Source organism: Ctenopharyngodon idella, chromosome 17 (genome assembly GCF_019924925.1).
Source record: "Ctenopharyngodon idella isolate HZGC_01 chromosome 17, HZGC01, whole genome shotgun sequence".
Classification (NCBI taxonomy): Eukaryota; Metazoa; Chordata; class Actinopteri; order Cypriniformes; family Xenocyprididae; genus Ctenopharyngodon; species Ctenopharyngodon idella.
This window is the reverse complement of record NC_067236.1, coordinates 31,915,421-31,932,804: the sequence shown is the minus strand read 5'-3', so window position 1 is coordinate 31,932,804 and position 17,384 is coordinate 31,915,421. Positions and strand designations below refer to the sequence as shown.

At 39.5% G+C, this 17,384-nt stretch overlaps 2 protein-coding genes across 51 annotated transcripts in view; one reads left to right on the top strand and one right to left on the bottom strand.

The window, feature by feature from the left end:
* LOC127498610 (NACHT, LRR and PYD domains-containing protein 12-like) overlaps nt 1-17,384 on the bottom strand; it is a 362,780-nt gene that overhangs the window by 15,368 nt on the left and 330,028 nt on the right. For all 50 annotated transcript variants that reach the window (XM_051868195.1, XM_051868176.1, XM_051868180.1 and 47 more), the window contains one exon: nt 1,813-1,986. In XM_051868195.1, coding sequence (XP_051724155.1) covers nt 1,813-1,986 — 174 coding nt within the window. The remainder of the gene's footprint in view (nt 1-1,812; nt 1,987-17,384) is intronic.
* LOC127498614 (tetratricopeptide repeat protein 8-like) overlaps nt 1-17,384 on the top strand; it is a 133,876-nt gene that overhangs the window by 31,049 nt on the left and 85,443 nt on the right. The window lies entirely within an intron of this gene.

Genomic DNA, 17,384 nt, shown 5'->3' with positions numbered 1-17,384 from the left:
TTTTATTTTTTTTATGGGCTATAATGGATCTGTTGTGAAAAGAAATCTTAACAAAAGTGTTATTACGTAAAAGTAACAATTCTCTGTTTTATTGAAAATGATAATTGAAATGGTCATGTAAATTTGTTTTGTTTTCTTTTTATTTTTAAAGGTGTTTTTTAAAAAAAAAAGAGATTTAAAAGATGTTCTGCAGTTAAGGTGGTACATGATATGTCTATAGACTGTAAACTGAAGGATGATTTAAGAGACTTAAAGTACTTGGATGGATTATGATGGGTCTTATTTATTTTTAACGTTTATTTTGAGTTAGACCACAAGTTTGTTTTTAATCTTTAAAAATTATCTATAAGGGGTATAGTGAAAGGAGTGGATTTACGATCCATCTTCTTGTATTATATAATAAATTGGAAATTATAGTTTTCTAAAAACCAGTGTATATATCCTGGTGTTTATGATTACAGGAAATGTCTGTATTTAGTATCTGAGGAGTGACTGAGGGTCTGGCCCATGCCAGGAATGCAGTAACAGTGCTTACTCGTTTAGCCAGGCTTCCAGAGAATAAATATGTATTTGTTTTGTAGTCAAGGAATTTGATGATAAACCAAATAGCCAGGATTGATGTAAAGACAAATATGTGTAAGGACTGAAGGTCAATCATGCACTACGTGCTCTGTAGAATATTCTGTTCTAGTTAAGTCCTTCAACAGAAAACCTATTGTCTATTTTATACCATTTTAACCTGCCAGGGGAGCATGGGTCAACAATGTAAAATTTTGAAGCGGCCTAAATTGTTAGACCAGATGTGGTGTTTAGGACTCCACATTGGCCTTTAAGGGGGACTGAAGGGGTGGATTCTGGAATCCACTGCCGCTTCAATATATATCTTTTAAGTTATTAACCAACATTTATTTTTCTGTTAAATTATTTGAATGACTTCTTCAACGTATGTTAAAGCATTTCTTTTCCTTTTCAAACACTAGAAAATAATTTTGAATATTGTCTGTACCTCTCACTGAGAGAAAAGAACATGTTATCAGTATGTTTTGGGAAAGTTTCCTGCTCAGAGCAGAGCTCAGATCAACTTCAACCTTGAAGAAGCTGTGAATCATGTGTATCTGTGTATGTGCGCTAAGTGTTCTGTGCAGGTCCTTTGTACTGGTGGACAACTGGCACTCTTCTTGAGACCAGCAGACGCCATGTCATGACCCCAAAAGGACATCCAGTGCCTAAATCCAGGGTCCCCTCGTCAGCATCGTGACGAATGGAGATATGCTTCTGACTATCTTTCCATGTGTGGAAGATTACCAAATTTGTCTATTTTTCTTAGCCAATCAGAATCATTCAACCTGAAGTAATGACGTAGTTAGTTGACTCTGTTAGAGTATAATTGTTGTGGAAATGTGAATGTACGCAGAGCGGCCTACGAACTCCTTGTGAGACTTGAAGCTGGCTTCTGCTGATGAAACTGCAAACTATTCTTCAGTAAAATTATCTTCAATTTATTATTTTTTTAACTCTAACTCCGGGTCTTTATTCATCATATCTGGTCTTTTGGGTCTTTAACTGTAAAATTCCCCTACAAACTGTTAGTTTTACTTTCTTTTGCAGGATAATAATATATTTAGATCTAAATTTTCTTTTTTTCAGGTAGACTCCTCACCCCTTCCTTCTACTGCCGGCAGGATCTGACAGCTCAAGCAGGAATCTGTCACTGAACCACCGGATGGGGTTTACGCCAAAGGATATTTTGTATGCACTATCTACATATTAATCCTTATTCACTTCCAGTCTTTATGGTAGAGATGATCTTACCACAGTTCCTCCAGTTTACAGTGAGGATTCTCCAGTACAGCAGAAATCATCTTCACTCCCGAGTCTCCTAGTTTATTCCAAGACAGATTCAGTTCTCTCAGGTGTGAGGGGTTTGATCTCAGAGCTGAAGCCAGAGCAGCACAACCTTCATCTGTGACACCACAATCCCTCAACCTGTAGAGAACAATGACACACTCTTCACTCTCTCAGATCAGATCAACAGAGACTTCATTATTAAAAAGAAACCAAAACAAAAGCACAAATCCCCATGTTTGATATGAGTTTTACTACGTTTGTGTGTGTGTCTGTAGTTGTGTGTGTGTGTGTGTGTGTGTTTGAGTGAGAGGGAAAGCTAATATAAAAACTGAATATAAGAAATTGTTAACAAATTATCACATTAAATAATATGGAAAGATGATCACAGAAAAAAGATGGATGTGATGGTCATTAAGGATGAATTCTTGTTCTTCATGTTTTTCTATTCATGTTTTTTTTTTTTCAATTTCTAACACACTTTTCTCCAATCTGTATCACATTTTCAAAACTCTAAACACAATTAGCACAACATCCATCTGTTGTGACCTTACCATAATTCATGTCGTTTTCACACAAAATGCAGTCAATTAACACGTTTCTAAAAGGCTTAAATTTCTTTCTGATCTTATTTACAAATGCTTAAACACAGCATGTCAGAAATGAAGACCCAATGTTACAATCTTTAAATATAGTATAAAACCTACTTCTGTACCAACAGCAGCTCAAAAGTATTGAAAAAATCTAGAAAACAAATACTGAAACAATTGATAAGCATTTATAATTAGCAGATATTGAGAAATATTGAGAAATAGCAGATTCTAATCTCAGTTGGAGGAATAGTCAGATGTTGAAGCTTTTTCATTACATGGACATACAGTAAAATAGACACAGACTCATTGTTCAGTGTGGATGAAGAACAACACAGAGGAGCAGAGAGAGAAAAAATGTCTGGGTGAGGGAGAGGAATAGATGAAGGAGGAGAAGAGTTGGATCAGGACAAGGGAGAAGAAGAGTTAGGGGAGAGGAGTAAGATTGTGTGCTGGATTGTGCATCTCTATAGTTTTCCTCTTTTACACATGATGAACCTATGAAAGCTTATTTCTGCCATGAATAGAAAATAAAAAGGCAATTGTGACTTTTTATCTCACAATTCTTACTTTTTTTCTCTCAATTCATATAGTTTTTATATCACAATTCCTAGAATTTTGTTTTTATTTGTGTCACAATTACTTTTTATACTTATTTATTCTGTGGCGGGAAAAAAACTTCTTTGTTGTTGATCAATGGCAGCAATTTCATTTAAATTCATGTAAAGCTTGATGTAAAGCTTTTACTAAACCGATTCCTCTACCACTGTTCCATATACGCTGAATATGTGGTCTGTGTAGGGCACTAACTAAGGGGACACCATCCCACCCTCTATGGGCACCATCAACACCCCACCCACCCCCAGAAAGAGATTTCAACAAAAGGGGCAACTGAAGTTCAGCATAGGGGACTCATTTGACCAGTGGCTGCCCTGAGCAATTCTGTTACTTTCTTCTTCTTTATTTCTACTGTACATTCTATAAAGTAAAGACTCATTCACTTTTAAGGCATCTTTACACAGCCGATTTAAGGCTGCTCTAAAGCGGGTCTGTGTCTGCTCAGAAATCAGTGTAAAGACGCAATGCCGCATTGAAGCAGACCTAAAATACGCCGGGTCTGGCCCACCTCAGGCCCTAGTATCAAAGGCGACTCTGATACTGTTCTGGTTCAGTGTAAATGAACGCAAAATATAGCCGCCTAAACTACATCATTGTCATGACAACCAAAAGCATTCCAGTCAGCTCAGGCGGCGCGAGATTCAAGAAGCAGGAGACGAAACATATAGGGCAAATAAAAAAAAAAACATGTCTACCAACAAGGGGCAGTGAAGTAAAAGAGTCCTGTACTCACATCGTGAAGCAAACCACCACAATAACAGCAGAGAATCGTCATGTGTCATCAATTGGCTTTCGCCGTTTGTAATTTTCCTATGAACAGATCAATGCGCTGCACATTTCTCTCAGATGAGGTAAATGCTTAACACAATTGGCGTCACTGTGATTGTGCATTGTTATATTATATTCCAAAAATCATCTCCTTGAGGACGATATTTCACCCACACACGACTGTCTGGTGACATCTGCTGTCCTGCCACGCAAACGCTAGCATCATTTGTTGTTTCTGGCTCTTTGGAAAAAAAAAAATAAATAAATGTTCGACCTCTTTTAATCCTGTGGTGATCTACCCGGTGTAATAATGGATAATTTCTTTGTAGCATTTGTTCCAACTGTAACAATTTTTATTAAGAAATAGAAAATAACTATCAGTACCACAGAATTATGACAAACATCAAAGCGTGAGAGAAATTAATTTAAAATTTCGTATTTTTTAATTTTGAGTTTTATTTCATTGTTTATTTCATTATTTTTAAATTAATTTTGTTAAAACTGTAGTTTTAAAATAGTTATGTTCAAAGCATTGTTTCCCGCGATTTTAATTCCTGTGTAAATGCATTTATGCCGCTTCAGAGAAGCATTAAACAGTCTGTGTAAATGCAGATTTTTGTGATTTTATGCCGCTTCAGAGTTGGTTTCTGTGGCGCTTTTTCTGTGTAAAGATCCTTTTAGATAGTCTGTTGGGATGTTTCCAAGAATGCACACATTCAACACTCAACCAAAAATGTAGAATGGCTTACATGTAAGAGCTCTACTGTTACTGCAGTAAAAGGAAACTGAATTATAAAAACAATGGATTTCATATTTTCTGCAGGTAGAACTGAAACATGACAAGTAATGCAGTTTTCATAATGCCATCAGCTGTTAGTATTTTGACAGTCATTGTGCTTTGATTGACTATATGTTCATGTTGGATAGAAAACTAGTGCTGGTGTTTGACAGAACGACTCTTTTGAATCAGGTTTGCTGTGTTTTGATAGAGTTAATGTGTGTAGAAAAAGGTTTTTAGTGTTCTGAAATGTAGAGTTTGTATTGGACCGAAAATTTGAACAGCATCTCCTCCTAGAGCTTTAAAGCTACAACCACCAAACTCGGCTCAGACCTTCAGATTGTTCTGACTTAGTGTGCTATATCTTTTCAGACTGATCCGACTTACGGTTTTCCTAAAAATGCTGATCAAATCTTGAAAAAACTCCCATAGACTTACATTGAAAATCTGAACATTTCATCAACCTCCGACTGTCAAATTCAAATCTAAACACTCTGAAGCCCATTAGACTCAATGAAGCTGCCATTCTGTGTACTATTTATAAGCCATTCAAACTGATTCAAACTCATTAACTAACTATCTGACTAACTAACGAACTATCTATCTATCTATGGGGGGGACTGGGGTGTTTTATTTATAAAATGTTTTTATTTATAAGAAATTCAAAGTAAAATACTTTGGCATAATTTTATGTTTGAATATACATATAAACAAATTGTATAGATATCAGTAGTTTTACAGTTTTTTACAATTTCTAACAAGCGTTTACCAATACTTAAAGTACTTTTTCTAAACTCTTAACACAGCAACACCTACATCACACAATTGGCCAAACTCTTAATTTTCTGCTCAAAACCATAATTTGTTAAATAAACACAAACTCTACATTTCAAAATGCTAAAAACCTTTTTCTACACACACTAACTCTATCAAAACACAGCAAACCTGATTCAAAAGAGTCGTTCTGTCAAACACTGCACTAGTTCCCTTTCGAGGGAACTCGCACTGCGTCCCGAAGGGGGCGCTATGGGAACGCCCTCAGCGTGAATGCGTCTGATGCACGTGTGTCAACTAGTCCAATGGCGAGAGTGAACGTCACTGGTGGGTGACGTCACGACCAGGAAAGGATAAATACACATCCGGAAAGACCGGCTTCAGCTTTTGTGCCTCAGCAAAGCGCTCTGTGTGAAACTGTCTCTGTCTATTTATTGTTGTTTGTCCTCAAGCATTATATATTTCTAGACAGGAGTTTATTGGCGAGCAAATAGCAACTTGAGTCGTGTGTGCTTCCCTGCCCTCGCTACTATACGAGTGGGGATACACGCGATTCATGTGTTGTTTGTTGAGAGCAGAGCATACATGTCAGCTCTTGTATTGGGATCTGACGGTGTTCATTCATAAATTTCCCGATGTGATGCACTATCAAGATTTTTTAGCTCTGCTCCACTTGGCTTTTTTCTTGAGGGAATAAAGTCTTGAGCAATAAAGAATCTATGGCTTGGATCTTGCGTTTGCCGAGGCGACGCGTTGTTTTCGGGTCTGCAAACTGCAATAAAGATTCTAGTGGCTCTCATCTCGCGTCTGCCGAGGCGATGCGTAGATTTCGAGCCTGCAAAATGCAATAAAGAATCTAGTGGCACGGATCTCGCGTCTGCCGAGGCGACGCGTAGATTGAGTCTGCAAACTGCATTAAAGATTCTAGTGGCTCTCATCTCGCGTCTGCCGAGGCAACGCGTAGATTAGGGTGTGCAGACGGCAGTTATAAATATTCAACCAATCATTCAGACCGTGTACACTTGTCTGGTGATTCATTGATGCATTTAATTTGAGGAGTTAAATGGGATATTGCCTGGTTTTTAAAAGCTATATGTCTGCACTAATAACTCTTTATTTGATGTGTGTATGGCCTATATGCATACTATATTTAGCATTTCTTTCAGACAGTATTAACTTGTCTGATAGATCATTTGCTGCATTTAATTTTTCAGGAATTAAATGGACAGTTGGCTGTAATTTAATTTTGAGAAATTAAAATAATACATATTTATCTGACTTTAAGTAGTTAGATTCATGTATTAGTTCAGCCTTTCATGTAGATCCTGACGCCAGCGGTGTTAGGCTTCTTAGGGCAGCCCCCTGCGGGGTGGAGCGGTGTACACCTCAGTATACGGTGCCCGTGCCACTTCGTTGCCCTCAGGGGACCGATCTGCTAACCCCATCACTCTCGGTGCTTTGGGGCGCAGCGGTTTCCAGCAAGCTTTGATTCAGCGCTCACACGATGTTGCATCAGGCTCGCACCCTCTGAATGAAATCTAAGGGCAGCCCCATACGGGATAGAGCGGTGTACACCTCAATATACGGTGCCCGCTCAACTTCATTGTCTGTATGGGGCCGTTCTACCAACCCTGGCACCCTTGGTGTTTCAGGGCGCAGCAGTTTCCAGCAAGCTATGACTCAGCGTTCACACGACGCTGCGTCAGGTTCGCACCCTCTGAGGAGGGTCGAAAAGCAGTCAAATGGGTTGTTTCCTGCCAGTGTATTTCAGGTCACCAAAGTGGCTGCTCTAGGTATACCAGAGACCAGCTTTGAGAGGCTGGTTCCCTTTTGTGGATTTTCTGGCAGAGTTGAGGCTTCTGCCAAATTTATCTCACTGGGCAGGCTCTGGTGATGGAACAGAAAGTAAACTCTTTTGCGAAAGGAGCTATAAAATGGGTTCCTCCTCCCAGCAGAGAGTTAGGGTTTTTAGGGCCGCTACTATTTTGTTCCAAAGAAGGATGGAGGGTTGCGTCCTATATTAGAGCTTAATCATTTGAATCGTTCAGTCAGGAGACTTGGGTTCAAAATGTTGACGCTAAACCAGATCCGAGGACTGGTTTGTCATGATAGTTCTAAAGGATGCATACTTCCATGTCTCTATCCTTCCACAGCATAGGAAGTTCCTCAGGTTTGCTTTCAGAGGCAAAGTATACCAATATTAGGTTCTTCCATTCGGTCTAGCTCTATCACCCCACACGTTCATGAAATGCGTAGATGCAGCTTTGGCCTTGCTCAGGCTGCAGGGCATACGCATTCTGAACTGATTAGATGACTGGCTAATATTAGCGCAGTCAGAAGAAGATGGTCAGTTCGACATCGAGATGTCGTTCTTGCTCATATAAAAATTGGGGTTGTGGCTGAACGCCAAGAAGAGTGTGCTTTCTCCATTACAGAGAACCACCTTCCTGGGCATGGTATGGATTCAGTGACGCTGCGGGCCGTTCTGTCGCCCACTCGTATTTCTGCAATCTTTTCAGTCACACAGGAGATATATCTAGGCCAGTCACTCACTGTAAAACAGTTTTCTAAAACTGTTGGGTCTGGTGGCAGCTGCGTCCAATGGTGATACCTTTTGGCCTGCTGTTCATGAGACCCTTACAGTAGTGGCTCAGGACCAAGGGTTGTCCCTGAGGGGGAACCCACTTCGTATGATCAAGATCACACGGCGGTGTCTCCGCGCCTTGGTTATATGGAAGAAAAGTTGGTTCCTGTCCCAGGGCCCTGTGTTAGGAGCTTAATATCATTGAGTCACTCTCATGATAGATGTTTCTCTCACAGGCTGGGGAGTGGTAATGGAAGGCCGTCATCTTTCGTGGCACATAATTGCCTGGAGATGATGGCAGTGTTCAATGCATTGAAGTTCTTCCTCCCAGACCTGAGAGGTCATCGAGCTGTCTGGACAGACAATGCATCGATGGTTTCTTGTATAAATCAACAGGGGGGTCTGCGCTCGCGCCCACTATCTGGCACACCAGATCCTCCTGTGGTCCCTGGGAAAGATGCTCTCTGTGAGAACAATCTTATTCCAGGGACCTAGAATATAGGAGCAGACGTCCTGTCGAGACAGGGGCTGAGGCCAGGGGAATGGAGACTTCACCCCAAAGTGGTGAAGCTTATATGGGAGATTTATAGCCACGTGGAAGTGGATCTTTCGCGTCTCAGGATACGGCGCACTGTCCACTGTGGTTATCCCTTACACATCCAGTTCTTCTTGGACTGGATGCCATGTCTGTATATTTTTCCCCCAATTGTTCTGCTCCCAGGAGTTCTGGACAAAATTCGCCGGGAAGGAATAAGTCTGTTAGTAGCACCTTACTGGCCAAGTCTGATATGGTTCTTGGAACTTGTGTTTCTCCTCGACGGCTCTCCCTCGGAGATTCTGATCAGGAGAGACCTTCTATCTCAGGTGAAGGGTTTGATTTTTCACCCCGCCCAGAAGTATTGAACCTGTGGGTTTGGCCCCTGAGGGGGCCCAACTCATAGTATCTGGTCTCTCAACCGAGGTTGTGGAAACCATACTTTACTCCAGAACTCCAGCCACAAGGAAACTATCCTCGTATTTCTGCATTCCATGTCCCTGTGGATGGTATAATTGTGGGGTATAACCCTTTGAGGTATCGTTTCCTTCGTGGCACTCTGAGGCTGAGGCCTGCAGCATGCTCTAGGGTTCCTGCTTGGGTTCTCCCCTAAAAAGAGTAGGAGACCTTTAGGCCCTATCTGTATCCCCTACGTGCCTTGAGTGTGCACCAGGGATGGTCAAGTGTTCCTTTACCCTACCGGGTTATATACCTAAGGTTCTGACCAATGTTCCACGGCCTATAGTGCTGCAAGCTTTCTGTCCTCTGTTCTCAGATCCAGACCAGGAAAAGTTGAATCTTGTGTGTCCAGTGTGAGCACTGGACACCTAATGTCCACAGAGCTGCCCTGTGGAGGACTTCAGATCAACTGTTTGTTTTGGACCGCGCTATAAGGGGTCTCCCTGCGTCCATGGTTAGCAAGTGGATAGTTGAGACTATGTCACTTGCGTATGAGGTCTCTGGTCAGCAGTATCCTCTGTCTGTCAGAGCTCACTCTTCTAGGAGTATGGTGGCTTCCACGGCCTTGTTGTTGGGGGTTTTCCTCAAGGAAGTCTGTGATGTGGTGGGCTGATCCTCGCCACTCACGTTGTGAGATGATATATCTCGACCTGGACGCAGCTCCAGGCTCATCAGTGCTCTCGTCTTAGTGTGCCACAGTTTCACACGGACAGGCATTTTGGAATTATGGCGTTTTGGGATATCGTTCCCATAGCGCCCCTTTCGGGACGCAGTGCGAGTTCCCTCGAAAGGGAACGTCTCAGGTTATGACTATAACCATGGTTCCCTGAGAGAGGGAACGAGACACTGCGTCGCGTTGCCATACTCCCTGCATTCCTGTGATCGATTTGCTTCGGCAATTTAAGCTGAAGCCGGTCTTTCCGGATGTGTATTTATCCTTTCCTGGTCGTGATGTCACCCACCAGTGACGTTCACTCTCGCCATTGGACTAGTTGACACACGTGCATCAGACGCATTCACGCTGAGGGCGTTCCCATAGCGCCCCTTTCGGGACGCAGTGTCTCGTTCCCTCTCTCAGGGAACCATGGTTATAGTCATAACCTGAGACGTTTTCTACCCAACATGAACATAGAGGCCGGTTTCACAGACAGAGCTTAGCCTAAGCCAGGATTAAACCTTAGTTCAATTATGATATTTCAGTAGCTTTTATAAACGTACACCAGAAAAAAACATTAGTGGTGTGCATCTTGAGACTAAACAATGGCACTGACTTATTTTAAAATATGTCAGTGTGAGCTGCTTTCAGTTAAAACAGCTCAAACATGCATTTTAGTCTAGAACTAGCTTAAGCCTTGTCTGTGAAACCGGGGGATAGTCAATCAAAGCACAATGACTGTCAAAATACTAACAGCTGATGGCATTATGAAAACTGCATTACTTGTCATGTTTCAGTTCTACCTGCAGAAAATATGAAATCCATTGTTTTTATAATTCAGTTTCCTTTTACTGCAGTAACAGTAGAGCTCTTACATGTAAGCCATTCTACATTTTTGGTTGAGTGTTGAATGTGTGCATTCTTGGAAACATCCCAACAGACTATCTAAAAGTGAATGAGTCTTTACTTTATAGAATGTACAGTAGAAATAAAGAAGAAGAAAGTAACAGAATTGCTCAGGGCAGCCACTGGTCAAATGAGTCCCCTATGCTGAACTTCAGTTGCCCTCTTGGTTGAAATCTCTTTCTGGGGGTGGGTGGGGTGTTGATGGTGCCCATAGAGGGTGGGATGGTGCCCCTTAGTTAATGCCCTACCAAAGACTATCCGCTTGTTAAGTCGTGACGTAAGGAACGCCGTTTCTGGGTCCAAGCCTCGACTCATTTCACTTGAGAATACCATCGACGGCCGTTTATGAGCGCTATTTATTCATATTAAACATTTAACATTTTAAAAAGTTAAACATTTAAAATACTTACAGTCTACACCACAGTCTCCGTGCTCACAACATCACAGACATTTATATTTCAATGATTTATAAAAGATGAATCACTGTCTGGCCATCTGGGATTTTGGTATGGAGGTTATGATTATAATTTTTTGGTAGTATTTCACCACATCGTGTGTGTAGCACCGTTTGTTGTTTTCTTTCTGGTATGAGATAGTGTTTGGACCCGGAAGTGCTGCCGCGTGACTACCTAACAATTATAATCATAACCAAAATCCCAGATGGCCAGACAGTGATTCATCTTTTATAAATCGTTAAAATATTAATGTCTGTGAGGCTGTGAGCACGGAGACTGTAAGTATTTGAAATGTTTAACTTTAAAATGTTAAATGTTTAATATGAATAAATAGCGCTCATAAACGGCCATCGAGATGCCATTCTCAAGTGAAACGAGTCGAGTAGTATTTTAAGCGTTTCTCACATGTCGTGCATGTAAAAGTAGGAAATATGAATGTGAAGTGAATGTGGTCTCGTTTCAAATGCACTGATCAATATGCTTGCGTCGACTTCACTGTAGCCTATGTGTGCTTGTTCTTTTCCGTGTTCTGACCGGTGTCCGAGTCTCAATCAAACACAAACCCATTCATTCAAATGATTAATAATGGGAAATAACAAGCGCTTCCATTTCAGAGTTATCAGATCTGCTGAAGATGTTGCTGTTCATGTTTGCCAGCGCAGGACATTTTACAAATCCAGACCAGACGATGTTCTACGGCCATGTCCAGAATAAAGAGTAGCCTATCCATGTCACACAGTAGCATACAGTTATTATTATATGATATTACTTAACCCGTGATATAAGATTTTGGCCATATCCAAATCATCCCAGTATCAACGTCAATAGGCTAGTTCTTGTATTTCGGGCACACCACAAGGTGTCACTGTGGCCTCAACGCTTCGCTCTCGCCTACTCTGAGCTCGATTGCTATGTCTGAGGTAAACCATGCCCTCCTCATTACCCTACGGACAAAGAAATGTAAAAATATATAAATGTAAAAATAAAGAAATGTAGAAATAAAGAAATGTAGAAATGAATAAATGTGGAAATGAACAAATATGGAAATAAATAAATAAATAAATGTGGATATAAATAAAAATCAAAATGAATAAATGTATAAATAAAATAAAAAATGTGGAAAAAAAATAAATATATACATAAGGAAATAAATGTATAAATAATTACTTATTTTTGTTTTTTGCTTTTCTTTGTATATTTATTTATATATTTATTTTTGCTTTTTATTTTTATTTTATTTTTTTTACATTTCTTTGTATATTTATTTATTTATTTTTAATTTTGGCAGACTTAGGATTCCATAGTATTTACCCTCCATAAATCTCAACATCTTCACAAAGCAAAGCTAAGTTTCCTTTTTAAGCTCTTTCAGTGCTTCCCACATTTTGTGGATGGGAAAACATAGATCGTGATACCTGATGTGATTCAATTTCAAAAGGCTATAATTTCACGTATGCTCCGCATGTTTCAGAGTCAAATGTGGCGCTGTTGCGCGTTCTACCTGCTCACGCAGCGCTTATTCTAGTGGTTCACAATCAATGTACTAAATGCATACTATAGTGCACGTTTATGCTAATTGATTGCTTATGCTGATATGACTAATGTTGTACATTATTGACAAAAGTTTACTTTATGGTATTGTAAAATATTGTAAATGGTTGTAAGAACATATCTACCTCATCTAAACTTGAATGAGCAGCCCTCAATAGTAAGCATACACATTACAAAATAAGTGTGCGAGCGTAAGGGACGCTCAGAGGGTTCAGTTGTTAGGCACTAGGGATGTGCATCTCCACAACTGAGGCCGATGCGATACATTTAAGATACATGTAAAGCAGCTACCGATGCGATGCGATACGATTCAGCTAGATGAGCATTTATGGTTAAAATGTGTAAAATTGTAAAAAAATTTTAGAAAATGACTGAAGGTTTCTCTAGATAAGACCCTTATTCCACGTCTGGGATTACGTAAAACGCTTTGAAGCTGCACTGAAACTGTAATTTTGACCTTCAATCGTTTGGAGGCCATTGAAGTCCACTATATGGAGAAAAATACTGGAACGTTTTCATCAAAAACCTTCATTCCTTTTTGACTGAAGAGAGAAGGACATGGACATCTTGGATGACATGGGGGTGAGTAAATTATCAGGAAATTTTAATTTGAAAGTGAACTAATCCTTTAAGCCGCCTTTCCACTGCACACGACAAACGACAGCCATTGGATCAGAAGTCATTCATTTCCAATGGAGAGTAGTACAGGGGCTGCGTGGAGTTCCGATCATATGCGAATGCGGAAATTTCGGATCCAATTTGAGCTTCGGATGCGCTGAAATATTTGAACTTCTGCGGCTAGACCGTATGCGACTATATGTAGATTTTAGCTTGATAAAAATGTATTTTTTTAAGAGAAGGCAGACTAGGGAATGTTGCGATTGATGTCACTGCCATTACACGATAGGCTGAGAGGTGCCGCACGTGATTAAGTTAGCCGTTACGCTTTCTCCAATGGTAAGAGATACAGACCCTCTCATCTCCCTATAATATACAATCTCTGGCGTCACAGCGTTTTCACTCGCGTTGCATTTCGGAAAGGCGTCGCCATATTAGAAGGATACGCTATCCGTTGCCATGGTTACTTTGACAGTGAGACCGAGAGAGATAGCGTGATATTTGTTTGCATTTTTGCGATACGCCGCAGTTTCTTGGAAAGAAATGAAGAAGGAGAAGGTGAAAGGAAAGGGGCTCTATCAGGAGAGACTAAATAACACCGCCGAGCAGCGTCATTTAGAGAAAATGCTTGACATTAACAGCATCGAGCCGTACGACCTGCCAGCTACAGAACTGATGAAAGACCCAGAAGCACCACCTGTCACATACTCTGACATCGTCAATTACCTGGTTTATATGGTATCAGTGCCTACACAATGCAAGAGTTCAGACCCTTTAAGCAATTAGAAGCAAATTTTTACGTTTAAGTTATTAGCAAGCAGGATTATTTAGAGAAACTGCTTGACATCACTAACCAGTCTATGACTCAGTAGGCGAAAATATTATTATTTTTACAATAATAAGCATCAGATAAGCATCATTTCATCAGTTCTGTAGCTGGCAGGTCGTACGGCTCGATGCTGTTAATGTCAAGCATTTTCTCTAAATGACGCTGCTCGGCGCTGTTATTTAATCTCTCCTGATAGAGCCCCTTTCCTTTCACCTTCTCCTTCTCCATTTCTTCCCATAAAACTGTGCTGTAATTTATTTATTAAATTATTCTGCTCTCTCTCTCTCTGTTGGTCTTTATCTCGGGCTGCAGTCGAGGTTACCATAGCAACAGATACCGTATCCTGCTAATATGGCGGCGCCTTCCCAAAATGCGTGAAAACATCATGACGTAACTCCTCATTCTCTATATTTTAACACTTTCGCATTATTCTGTAAACACTATTTCTGTAAAAAGGCAGTTATTATTAATAATTATGTCAGATTTTTTTTTTTATAATTATTAAATACATTTTTACATTGATTAGCTCTATAAAATCTACTATGTTTTTATTTTAGATGTATTGAGGCTCATTTGCTTTGTGTGGATATATTCATACATGCATTAACGTTACATTCATTAAAATCGTTCGGTTTACCATGGCGAGGGTAACGGTTGCTTCACGACCAATTTCAAAGTTCTGTGCAACTGCCGCTAGAGGGTTACTGTAAAATTGTGTGATTATTAGGGGAGAACCGGGACGAAAGTAACGCGGGACGAAAGTAACAAAGCAATTTTCTCAGAGCTCTGACTACATTTGCGTTCCAAGTTAAGACACGTTCAGCACGCAACCCTTGACGGAGCTGCCAAACATCATGTCATTTCATCATTGTTTCCCGCGGTTAGGACCGGAAAGCAGTTTTCGAATACGGTAAATAAATTGCTGAAGCGGTACATTTTTTTTCTAATTACAAGTTTCATGTGTCACAATAATGATCAATCTACAGGTTATTTAGTGCTGTAACATCCTGAAGTTTGACTTCTCAGAACTTTTCAGTATGAAAGTAAATCGGGTTTAAATGTCAGGAGTTCCTGTTGGGATGAAAGTAACACTTGTTTCTTTTGTCCCTCTGCTAATGTGGTGGCTTTCTCTGCGGTGCAGCATTTATTAAAACATGTTTATGTCATATTATACTAGCAGAATATGCCAAGAGTGAGGGTCAGAAAGACAGACAGAGGTCTGATTCAGCCAGATGTTCATGAGAGGGCGTTTCTGGACATATCTGTTGCTGATTTCTGTATGTCACCATTTATTCACTCAATCTGTTTACATTTACCATAGTCACATTTAGTTTTTAGCCATACCTTAGCTTTTCCACACCCACCTATGAATTTGCAGTGTTTCCATTCAGATGTTTTTATGAATTTATATTTTGAATTTATGCATAAAAACAGCTGGATTGGAAACATGACTGTTACACTATGTTGAGAATTTATATTATGCTAATTTAATTTAATTTTCATATTGTTCATACTGTTGAAAAATGTTTTATAGAATAAATTGACATTGCCAAAAAAAAATATTCTAAACAATTCAAGTTTGTTCTGTCGGGTTACTTTTGAAACGTTTGATGAAACTGAAATTCTCAATTTTAAATGAAAATGTAATTTAATATTTTTTTGCAAAGATAAAGGACAAAATATGTTTGCAGTTACATATTAACAAGGTCATAGTCAGGTATATTTAATAAAAACAAGACTAACACAAAAAATCTAGCTTGTGTTGTTGTTGTTACTTTTGACCCACCTGTGTGTTACTTTCGTCCCAACTGACGGGGTTGAAAGTAACAATGTGCAATTTATGTTCAAAGTGAAATTATACTGAAGCCGTTCTACATTTGTACAAAATACCACCTGGTATTGATAGACCACACCTGTGAGTTACTGACCACAGCAAAAATATATCGCTGTCTAAAACATTATCTTTTAAAATTACATTTTTGTGAAAAATGGTAGGCTACTTTCGTCCCTGCTCTCCCCATACTTCAAAACTAAAGTCTTAATAATTATTGTACTAGTAGTAGTATTACATTGTCATTAAGAAATATTTAATACCGTACAATAGTAATACAATAGTAGACTACATAGTACATAGTAATAGTAACATGGCTCTGTTTCTGTTACAAGTTAAACCGAACTTTTATTTTGACGGGTTGCTGTGATCTTGAAGTTTATGTGTGTATATGATATGACAATAGTTTTTTCTCAAATTAAACGGTAAAATGCTCATGAAGTGACTCTCAGAGCAGCTCTAGAGATGAAGTTTATGTGTTCATGTCTATGTCGTTCCGAATGGCTCTTTAATATAACTTTGCTACATGCACTCATCTCAGTGAACGTCTCACTCAAAGTCTTAGTTTTTATTCTGCTATTTATTCCATTCAATTTAAGGCGCAGACGTGACGTAGACGTCACACAGACTGCATCAGGCTGAAACTAGCAACAAACTCCTGCGTTGCGCCGGGTGTATGATAGAGCCCCAAGAGTGAGACTAGAAGTACAGCCATATCATGTGACATTCCAGGAAATCTCTTAACATAAACAATGATCAGAGATCCAGAGATCACTATAACATGCAGAGAGAAACGGTTTGGAGACAATAAACACATGATTGCAATAATATATGGTTTATCTAGAGCTGTTCAACGATTAATCACATCCAAAATAAAAGTTTATGTAATATATGTGTGTGTACTGTGTATATTTATTTTATTTATAAACACATATATGTATATATTTAAGAAATATTTACATGTATATATTTATATAATTTAAATTATATATAAATATTTATTAAGTTGGCTTGATCTTCTATTTAAGATTCTTCTTCTTCTTCTTCGACTAAAATTTCTAAATGCTACTCCTCCTAGACTGTTCAAGCTGACTCGAGTTGACGTAGTATGTCGTTATCGTTAAAACAACAATCACAATATTATCTCACACCCCTATAACGGACTCAATATCAGTAGCAACTCCTGGCTGAAAGTTTAGTAAGGGCAGATTGGGCTCAGCGCTAGTTTATGATAAGCTTTGTTCCTGAAAGAATCAGCCGTTTGAATGAATCGGCTGAAACGAATGACTCACTCATTGGCAGCTTTGTTTCTTTGTTAATCAATTATGCGTTTGGTTGGTGAGATCGGCCTGTTTTAGTGACTCCTTGATCGATTCATAAGCTGTGTCCCAATTCAGAGGCTGCATCCTTCGAAGTGTTGTTAAAAGGGACGGTCTAGCCTACGGAGCACTGAACTTAGATTTATCTGATGTACCCATCATTTCACGACAAACGAAAGCCACATTTGGAGAAGTCTTCTCATTGTGACAGCCTTCATTGACACACTCGGCCTTCGAAGGATGCAGCCTCTGAATTGGGTCACAGCAAT